The sequence below is a fragment of the Lipotes vexillifer genome, unplaced genomic scaffold (assembly GCF_000442215.2).
Source record: "Lipotes vexillifer unplaced genomic scaffold, Lipotes_vexillifer_v1.1 scaffold584, whole genome shotgun sequence".
NCBI lineage: Eukaryota > Metazoa > Chordata > Mammalia > Artiodactyla > Lipotidae > Lipotes > Lipotes vexillifer.
This window is the reverse complement of record NW_006783036.1, coordinates 2,675,533-2,686,415: the sequence shown is the minus strand read 5'-3', so window position 1 is coordinate 2,686,415 and position 10,883 is coordinate 2,675,533. Positions and strand designations below refer to the sequence as shown.

Sequence of the window (10,883 nt, the reverse complement as noted above, 5' to 3'; positions counted from 1 at the left end):
GGAAAGAAAAATGAGATGGCACTGATAATTTTAAAAGCCCTCTTTAATATTTTTCTTCAGTGGTGACACATCCTTATTCCTATCTGTATTTGATGGTCTTCTCCAAACTAAAGTACCATGTGAAGAAATCCTAACATATACCCTGCCCTTTTCCTACTTCAAAAATAAGGAGAGAAAGAGTATGCAGTTTTCTGCGATGATTTTTCTCTGTGCGTATTTCTCATACTCTCTAGTGGCTAAAGAATTCACCGAACGTTACCCCACATTTCTCACGGCCTAAGGGTGCCCCCCGCACCGAGCCCACTCCCTGCAGGCCCCGGTCCCCCGGCCCCGTCTGTCAGAACCTGGTCCTAATCCTGCTCCAGCAAGACTTAGCGTGCGCATCCCACCCTCTTCTGTCTTCCACCTGAAAGTAATGTGAAAGCTGATCAAGTTTATAAATTCCCACTAATAACGCTAATACAGCTTTGCAGGAGTGAGGGCTTTTAACTGCGGTTGGCTGCAAGAAGGCAGGAGATGATGTGCTGGCTTCGGTGGGGTCCTTCCATCTTAAGTGGTAGATAGAAAACTCTGACTCGGCGCGAGCACAAAGCTACCCCAAGCCCCCTACGCCCAGCCCCCAGTATTTCCACCCAGAACCACTTCATCTCTTAATCTCCTGCAGCAGAGATAACATAAGTGCACTCGGGATTACAGAAAGCAGATGAATTTGCTGCACATTAAAAACGTTCAGAGCCTCGCCTCAGTAAATTCCTTCCTTTGAAATTTCACGTATTATGACAATACAAAGCCCATTTTGTCTTACTTCAGCATGGAAAGCATGTAGGTAATTAGATGAAGGTGTAAACTCTCGTGAAGGTGCTGGGAAGGGCAGTCGGCATACGTGTGCGTCTCATGGTCCTGCACCTGTGGCACCCCGAAGTCTGTGTGTGTCCAAGCTCAGGAATTTTTAAAGTCTGATCCGTTTAAAAGACGTTTGTTGCTCCTGTCTGTAATCTGTAACTAATATTTTTATTTGTAAACTTTGTACAGTGCCCAAGAGCTTTCTGGGCACGTCGAACACTTTTCCACCCACCTGTCTCTTGAGGCTGATTGAGTTTTACTCTGTGGCCTTTTCCCTGGTGTTCCAGGACAGGAGAGGGGCTCCCTGGGACTCCAGGCTCGCCTGCCTTCCCTAGCCACCCCCTCCCCCACGCCCCGGGAGCAGGCCGCCCATTGGGTTTCCCCAGGAAAGCTCAATCCTGAAGTGCGCCCAGCAGCAAGCAGCCATTGTTGGCTCGGAGTAGCATTCCCCGAGCAGACTCCCGCTCTGCAAAACGCAGGCACCCTCGGAAGCGGCTGAAACGTTGGGTATTGGTCATAGGTCATTCCAAATAGTGTGAAAAGTAAGCCCAGCATATACCTCTGATTCCAGAAATAATACCTTTTCCAGAGACATCGAACAGCTAAATCAGTTGTGTCCTGTAGTTCACAGCTTAATGTATTTCTCCTAATAAAATTCCATTTGCCAAATGACAAGGAATGGTGGATTTGTGAAGTGATTTGCGTCTGCTGTGTTCTTAAAAGTGATGCCAATACACAGAGTATAATAGGTACGCAAACATCTGTTAAATGGTTTTGCGCAAAAAGTAGGAAAATCATTAAGTGATGCATTTTTTAAAATAATCTCTATTTTTTTTTAATTAATTAATTTATTTATTTTTTGGCTGCGTTGGGTCTTCGTTGCTGCTCATGGGCTTTCTCTAGTCGCGCTGAGCGGTGGCTACTCTTCGTTGCAGTGCGCAGGCTTCTCATGGCGGTGGCTTCTCTTGTTGCAGAGCACAGGCTCTAGGCGCGTGGACTTCAGTAGTTGCAGCACGCGGGCTCAGTAGTTGTGGCGCGCAGGCTCAGTAGCTGTGGCACACGGGCTTAGTTGCTCCGCGGCATGTGGGATCTTCCCAGACTGGGGCTTGAACCCATGTCCCCTGCTTTGGCAGGCGGATTCTTAACCACTGCGCCACCAGGGAAGTCCAATAATCTCTCTTTAAAGACAATTGTGTCATAAATTTTTACGTCAGACTTCAAAACTAGGAGCACTTTTAAAGTAAATTTTGGAGTTTTATAAAGTGTAAAAATATAAAAGATTATCCAGGAGCCTGAAGGTCAAAAGCATAAAATAGAATTGTCCTAAATGAATGTTGTTGAAAAGCCCCTTGTTTTTAACTGCGGTGAGGACTCACAGGCTGGCCTGTGAGCACAGTTGGCATGATCTGCAGAGCCAGAAATGACTAGTGAATGGAAACCACCAGCCAATCTGAAAGCATGAGCATTTGCAGTGATTTTCACAGCAGTCCTGAGGCCGGGGGCCGGGATGACGGGTCCAGAAATCGCTGTGATAAGGCTAAACAGCTGCTTTAAGTAACAGGTTGCAGTTGTACAGTTAGGTGTGCAAGTATGTATATGTGCTTTACATATACGTACATAAGTGTTTTGGTTCACTGTACTATTTTAGGTAGCTAAATTCTTAGGGGTATTATTAGGTAGCTAAACTCTTAGGGGTATTGTTAATCTGCATTCCAAATCTGATATTTTGGGTGAAGAACCTTTACTGGTAGGAAATTTGGGAACTGCACGAACACGATAACAGAAAGGTTGCCCGGCAGAAACTGCCTGTCTGATGGGCAGGGAACACAGTGCCCAACACTCACCAACCGGGAGGCTGCTGCCGCCCGACTGGACGTGCCTCGCATGGAGCGGCTTCACAGGCCTGCTCTGGGTGGGGCCCCAGCCAAGGCCAGGCTGCCACCCACTCGCTGCGGCCAGTCTTCTCAGCAGTCCCAGGGCGAGGGTCTTCCTGCCCCCAGTCTTTGTTGAGGGCTGTGGGGCACCGAGGGGTGGGCACCAGCCCGTGGCCACACACAGAGGGCTTGCTAACATCAGTGCTTGACATCTCTCTTTCCGATGTGTTTTAGCGTGACTGAAAACACTGTGTATACACACTATGTATGTATGTTTGTGTACAAATGTATGTGAACAGTCAGTTAATTTGAGAGAGAAACCAATTGTGCCTCTGTGTATATGTCTCCACACTAAGATATATATATGAATTCACATGCTCTGTGTTTCTCCACTGGTCTTGTTCTCTCTGAACTCTCCTACCTGCCTCTTTTTTTTTTTTTTTTTTTAAGGATCTGACACTGAGATGGTAGTTAATCAGAGTGGTTCACATAAATTAAAACTGTGATTCTGAAGTATATAAAATTAGACCTACCTCTCTAATTATAAAAAACCTCCATTCTGATTTACTGAATCAATCACTGTTCCTTCTACAAGGAAAAAAGCACCACCTCATCTTGTGGCTTTGCAGAGGGGACACCTTACTGAAGAAACAGAGGGCGTCACACTGTGTGTTGTCTCTTCTGTAGGTGGTGATGGCACTTCTCAAGTACTGGCCAAAGACTCACAGCCCAAAAGAAGTCATGTTCCTAAATGAACTAGAAGAGATTCTAGACGTCATTGAACCATCAGAGTTTGTGAAGATCATGGAGCCTCTCTTCCGGCAGTTAGCCAAGTGTGTCTCCAGTCCCCACTTTCAGGTATGCGGCCCGGAGACGGTGGGCTCGTGTCACTTCCCTTTGGAGCTGGTAGGTCGCAGTGCGTAGCTGGTCATGTTTTGCTTCTCGGGTAATTTGAAGGTAATATTCAAGCTTTTGCTTCAGTGTATTTCAGAGTAAGATCCTGAGACTTTAGCTCTACAAAATACACTCTAGCACCTCGTCCCCCCTGGTCACTGAAAACGTGTTTCTCAATAAGAGTAATTAAAGACAGCTTCTCTGTAAACGACCTCTGGCTCTATGTTCACTGGGTTCCCAAACGCACACAACCTTATTCGCCACAACTTCAGTGATCGATGCTCATGGAGAATATAAAACTGTTTAGCTTTGCGTTCCCTCCCTCCATGAGCCCTTCATTTCTGACATATATGAGTTTGTGTCCCTTTACCCTTTAAAAAACAGTAATGGTTCTGATTTTTGTACCTTCCACACTCCTGTGTGAGAGGTGCCTCGGTCATGCCACTTCCCCCTTTTCCTGATTTCCTCCTCACGCCTTCCAAGCCCCTTTCAAAGGTCATCATCCCCAGTGGCTTTTCCAGCCTGTCTGCCTCCTTTTAACATATTGGGGACCCCATCTTTTTGTATCGTTGAGACGGTATTTGTCGTGAACTCATCGTGAACAAGGTAGAAATCTAGGCACAAAAGGAGCAAAACCTCACAGTCACCAGGGAGTCGGCAGCCCAGCGGGAGAGGGGAGATGTGTCAGCACAGCTGACATCCATGTCTGCGTTGCCGGCGGTTTCAGAACTGGCCGCCTCGGTGGCCTCCGCCCCTCCCGTGTTACCTTGCTGCCCTCCCTGCTGTCATCTCACATCCCCTCCCTCAAGTGCCTCTGCAGGGACAGGCTCCACCACCACCCATTTTAAGCGGAAGCCGCGTTTCCGCACACACGCCAGCACTCCCTGCCCTCCCCTGCTGCTGTTCGCCACACGACTTAACACTTCTAGTAAGTCAGACAATTCGCCCATCGTTTGTTTACCCCCATAGAACGCAAGCTCCACGAAAGCAAGGATTTCTGCCTCACATGGTTCACTGCAGAGTCCTCAGTGCCAGACGGCACTGCCCGTGGTGTAGACGCGTAATAGATGGGTGGTGGATGGCTGACGGATAGGTAAAATGAACTCGTTTGACTTGTCTCCTCGGCATCTAGCCCATGTCTAGCAGAAATGTTCATTGAACTCATGAAAAAATGAGTGACAGTGATCTTGACAGACAGGAAATCATCTGCCTCTCTGTTGAAGGCTCTTCAGGATTACAGTCTATAGAGTATTTTAATTTGTAGAAATAATAATTTTCCAATCCAATATAATTCATTTTGCTATTTACATATGTAATAGAACACTTTAATCATCAAAAACAACAGTCATGCCCTCCGTCTTTCAGGTGGCAGAGCGAGCGCTGTATTACTGGAATAACGAGTACATCATGAGTCTCATCAGTGACAATGCAGCAAAGATTCTGCCCATCATGTTTCCATCCTTGTACCGCAACTCAAAGACCCACTGGAACAAGTAAGAGAGAGCTGGCTGCCGTCAGATCTGTGGCCATTCTTTCATTTTGCATATTTTGCTGATACTGCAATTATGATTGAATCCAAGTCTGACTATCAGTTAAAAAACAAGATGCTGACTTCTTCGTGGGCTGTAATCGAGCAGAAGTGTGGGCTGTATCTTGGCCTTCCGTTCACGTCCTTATCCCCGTGCCGAGCCCACGTAGGGCGTATTGCCTCACTCCCCACCCCCCATCTCATCCCGGGTGGGGTCGGGAGCAGCATCTTCCGGGCCGCCTCTTAAGTTCCCTCCGGAACAGTTAAAGATTGTCACAACCTCAGGGCTCAGTCCCTGCAGGGGCACAGTGGCCACCCCACACTCGGGGGCCCCAGAGCCCTGCTGGCACTCACCCTGGGGAGCCAGAGAGAAGAGCAGGTAACCTAAACACCGCTAGGAATCTTGACATCTGCCCCTGCTTCTCTCCTTTGTTCTCTCACTTGCTGAGGATGAACACACTGATTTACTCAGTGGTCATCTCCCGAGACCTTAGCAGTCAGTATGGATGCCATGTCATCCATGTCATCATCTCTACTGAACTGGTACTTGTGAAATGTGGGCCATTGAGATGGGCTGATAAGCTGGGAGAGGAAATAGTCTGTGGTAGAGGAGGGAAGGGAGACAGATCAAAAAAGGTGAAGCATTCTGAGTTTCAACACGCAGCTTTCATCACAGGACAATACACGGCTTGATATACAACGCGCTGAAACTCTTCATGGAGATGAACCAAAAACTATTTGATGACTGCACCCAGCAGTTTAAAGCAGAGAAACTGAAGTAAGTTGCTCCTTTCAAAAGTTATTCCTTCAAGGATTTTTTTTTTCTTAATCCTGAACAAACCTCTCCCATTAGTTTGTCCTAAAAAGTTATTCTTCACTTTAAAGCAAAATCAGCCCTTTTGTACTTGAAAAGCAAATTAAAACTTTGTTATGATAACTTATTTTCAAAGAAAACATGTTTAAAGTTAGCTATTCTCTGGGAATTCCATGGCAGTCCAGTGGTTAGGACTCCGCACTTTCAGTGCGGTGGCCCCAGGTTCAATCCCTGTTCGGAGAACTAAGACCCTGCAAGCCACACAGCGCAGAGAAAAAAAAAAAAAAAAAAAATGTTAGCTGTTCTCTCCATTACACTACTAGTTTAATCATTGCAAAAAGTGCATGTATAGTCACGAATTTAACTTTCAGGGTCTTTGCTCTTCTCAGGGGACACCTAAAGGCAATAATGTGTAGTAATTTTTCATGTTTGTCAGGCAGGAATTTGAACTGTATCCTGTAAGGTTTATATGAAAGAGCAGGAATCTTCATCCAGCGTAGCTTTATTCTAATTTGTTGATCTCCATAAATTCGGGCGTTCTCTGGAATCTAGTGCCAGAGTCCCTCACAAAATCAGGGCCCTGCTCTCATGCTGTGAGGACTTCAGAACCCACATCTTTCCGGGGACAGGCTAGATCAGGGGTCCCCAACCCCGGTTAGGAACCAGGCCGCACAGCGGGAGGTGAGCAGCGGGCGAGAGGAGCTTCCTCTGCCACTCCCCATCGCTCCCCATCGCTCCCCACCGCTCCCCACTGCTCCCCGCCGCTCCCCATCGCTCCCCACCGCTCCCCATTGCTCACATTCCCAGCTGAAGCATCCCCTCCCCAACCCCCAAGTCCGTGGGAAAATTGTCTTCCACGAATCCGGTCCCTGGTGCCAAAAATGTTGGGGACCGCTGGGCTAGATGACTCTGTCCCTAGGCTATGCTCGTAACAGTATGATTCATTAATTATCAAAATCACATCCTCAGAGTCAGGTGTGGACTGTGAGCAGATCTGATTCTTTGTCACTTGAAGCCAAGGTAGATAGACTTTGAATGAATGTAATTGCAATTACAGTACATATATAACGAAGTGCCATGTTCTTTCCTTAGACAGTATGTGTTTACCTATGTGCAAGGCCCTGTTATGGGTTCTGGCAACACAGCAGTGAATAAAACAAACAAAGACCCTTGCCCTTACGGAGTTTACATTCTGGGTGGTGTGGAAAGAGAAAGACAGCAAAATACAAATGAGTAAGACATAATGTGTGAGGGACAATGACAAATGAAGCAGGAAGGGGCACAAGGAACCGGCTGTGGGCTCTTTTTTTTTTTTTTTTTTTTCCTTGCGTTATGCGGGCCTCTCACTGTTGTGGCCTCTCCCATTTGCGGAGCGCAGGCTCAGTGGCCATGGCTCACGGGCCCAGCCGCTCCGCGGCATGTGGGATCTTCCCAAAACGGGGCACGAACCCGCGTCTCCTGCATCGGCAGGCGGACTCTCAAGCACTGCGCCACCAGGGAAGCCCCGGCTGTGGGCTCTTTAAACCTACAGGCTGCCCGGCCCATTCCTGCCTCAGCTGAACGCAGTGTTCAGGTGTGAAATATGTGAACATCAGGGCTTTTCTAACGGCACATCCTCTTTCATGGAACATCACATTTCTGAAAGGGACCTTAAAGATGATGTAGCACATTTTCTAGATTAAAAAAAAAAAGAGTTGGTCCCATGATAAGTAATGTACTGAAGGTCATGTGCCTTGTTGGTGTGGATCTACAGGCTGTGCCTCTGTAAGGACGTCTTCACCTGGTTCCTTCACACTAAGGTGTGGTCTCACTTTTCATGGGTATGTAAGCTTCTCACCAAAATCATACATGTCCTGTGATGAAGCGACAAAACAAGGGGAGGGAAGGAGACATAGATGTGCTTGTGCAAGCGTTTCTAAGAGCTTAAATTCTTAGACATGTTAAAATTTTGGTGTATTTATATTTTTAACACTTTTCCTCTCAGCCCAGTTTCTTTGTTTTTCCCATTATGTACCTTGTGGTCACCACTGTGACGTACGTGGAATAATACCAGACAGTGACAAAGGGGAATAGGTGTTGTGTTGCTGGCCACGTTCCCCCTTAACGTTTTCTCTCTTGAATTTGATTCTTTTCTCTAACACCAATGACATTTTACTATTTTTCAGAGAGAAGCTAAAAATGAAAGAACGAGAAGAAGCATGGGTTAAAATAGAAAACCTAGCCAAAGCAAACCCCCAGGTACTAAAAAAGAGAGTAACATGAAAACGTCCAGGGTGTAACTTGAATGTTTTTATGAGATAGGAGTGTGGATTCATCGTGAGAGGGGAGGGAAGTCAATTTCACTAACACTGTATATGAAAATATCTGCAATAAAAATACTTTTCAACTTTGTACAAGTACTTATTTTGCCCCACAAAGGTTTTTACCACAGAATTGACATTTTTTTTATTATGCTTTTTAAATAGCATATGAACCTTATGAATATACTGTGGTAAAAAGAAAGTCAGGATACAAGCTCTGTTTTGGGCCAGGATTGTAATTTGCTTTCTCAAATGTCATAGATGCTGTAGTTCAAACAATATTTTCCTTTCTTTTTAATATCAAATTAATTCTAAAGGAAAAGAAATTAGATTTGAAATAGATTAAGTATGAAGTCAATGTCCTCTTTCCTAAAATGAGGTTTCTGCAGGCTGAGCCTTTCTTGTTAAAAGTTGACCGACTTCCGTCATCTTAGCCGCTAATCCTTTCTCCCATCCCAGCACGCCCTGGCAGGTGGGCGCCAATGACGTGTCTTCTGGAACTGCCAGCACTGAAGCAGTGTCCCCCGATGCATTACCTCGGGCTGACCCCCGGGGGCTGGGGGTTGGAGCCCTGTCCCGACAGACGTTCTTTCTGATGCTATGTGCCTGTCCGATTATCACTGAAAATCATTTGCCACGCTAAGAATTCTCAGGCTGTCCTTAGCTCCCCAGAAAATATTTTACTTTCTGAGGAAAACTGCTCGGCTACCCCTAAAATCCTGAAAGGTTCAATGCGGTGAACCAGATTACAAGCTATCTATTTATTTTCTTTGGTGAGAGGTATGCATAAATCATTATTATCTCAGTTGCTATGTGGGTTTTCAGTCTCTCTGATGTTTAATAAAAAGTGATACATGAATACAGAGTTAAAAGTATGTACTTTATCTATATAACAACATACTGACTTGTATTCCCTCTGATAAAACTATAATCAAGACACAAACCATAGGAAAATTGAATGACATCCTTAAGCGTATGTCCTTGATGCCACCTGAAACAAGTAACTGGCGTTTTTCTAACGACTTTTATTCCATGCTCTTACACAGAAATGCTATTTTATGTGAAAATAGCATGTGAAACTGTGTAGTAGCTAATTTAGGTAGATAGCTATGGGTATGTACTTTTTTTTTTTTTTTTTGCGGCACGCGGGCCTCTTCCTGTTGTGGCCTCTCCGGTTGCGGAGCACAGGCTCCGGACACGCAGGCTCCGGACGCACAGGCTCAGCGGCCACGGCTCACGGGCCTAGCCGCTCCGCGGCATGTGGGATCTTCCCGGAACGGGGCACGAACCCGTGTCCCCTTGCATCGGCAGGCGGACTCTCAACCACTGCGCCACCAGGGAAGCCCCTGGGTATGTACTTTTAAGAATAGAATTTATGTTGAACGTGAGGTTAAAATACTGACTGACGTTTGTTGTAAGACACAGTAAAAGCATACGTCTGGGGCAGTGTGGGTGGATGGACCCTGCCTGACGGGGCCCAGGCCGTCTTGCTTTGTCCAGACAGCCCCATGCCGAGGGCAGATGGATCCCAATCAGGGTCGTCAAGGACTCCGTCACACACACCCTTGAGATCAACACCCTTGAAAAACATGTAAACTCTACAGATCAGAGGGTCTGATTTTATTTATTTTACCTGGAAAATAGGAATAATCTCAGAAAATCACATAAAGCCTTATATTACAAACGAAGAGCTGGCTGTGATTCTATTAGCAAAGGTGGCCTGGTTTCACTGCTGTGCTGTAACAGACGTTCCTTCTAAAATATATATTGTCCTCATTTCTCTTTTTCTGAACTTTTCCTAAGTGTTCTTACATCACATTTTTATTCCTTTGGCTGCTCTGTTTTAAAATGTCTCGGGCAACAGCCTGAGCGCGGTGGGCTTTGCCTGCGCTCACCCCTACGTTGTGCTGTGGCACTCTGACCTGAGCGCCATCCTGCTCGCGTCTGCGTGTGAAAACCGCCTGTGACCACACCCCAGCAGGTCCTGTCCGCATGCTCCAGTCCACCGAGCAGTGTCTGAAACGGAAAGTCTTCGTGGGCTAATATCTCAAAGCTGGAAATGAGGGCCTTGGTACCCGCTGTTCACTCTCTCTCGAGTCCTTTCTAAATTGTAGTCGTTGCTTGCCATTTACAACAGCAGCAAAAAGTAAATAGTGCTGTGGGTAATACAGCTTGCGTGCCACTTCCGTAACGAAAACATGTAGGTGGGTTTTTGAAGCCCGATTCCCCATCTCAAATCTGCCGTTTTGAGAAATGACTTAATAGCTTCCTTATTTTAGGTGGGTTCCCAGTCCCTCACTCTGCTCACTGGCGTGTACCTAGAAGTCTTCCTGATGCTGACCCTTGTGTTTTCACAGGCTAAGTCTTTCATCTGCTTGGAGATGTGAAAGCAGGTCCCCGTTTAGGCTGGTTGGGATTTGGAAAGCTTTGGTCCTTCAGGGTTTGGGTTGTGTCTGTTTTAGCAGTGGTGGCGTTTTCATTTTTTAATGTGATTTAAAAATGTGATTTAATTTTTTAATTTAATGTTTAATATGATTTAATTTTTTTCAAGTGAAGATTTTAATAGTGAAGATTTCTAACATAGTGAAGATTTCTAACATAAATATGCTTTTCCTAGTCCACCAAAAGAG

The 10,883-nt window shown here is 46.0% G+C and overlaps 1 protein-coding gene across 3 annotated transcripts in view; it reads left to right on the top strand.

The window, feature by feature from the left end:
• PPP2R5C (protein phosphatase 2 regulatory subunit B'gamma) overlaps positions 1 to 10,883 on the top strand; it is a 117,674-nt gene that overhangs the window by 98,644 nt on the left and 8,147 nt on the right. For all 3 annotated transcript variants that reach the window (XM_007455629.1, XM_007455628.1, XM_007455627.1), the window contains exons 9-12: positions 3,405 to 3,575; positions 4,977 to 5,104; positions 5,816 to 5,917; positions 8,119 to 8,191. In XM_007455629.1, the coding sequence (XP_007455691.1) occupies positions 3,405 to 3,575; positions 4,977 to 5,104; positions 5,816 to 5,917; positions 8,119 to 8,191 (474 nt within the window). The remainder of the gene's footprint in view (positions 1 to 3,404; positions 3,576 to 4,976; positions 5,105 to 5,815; positions 5,918 to 8,118; positions 8,192 to 10,883) is intronic.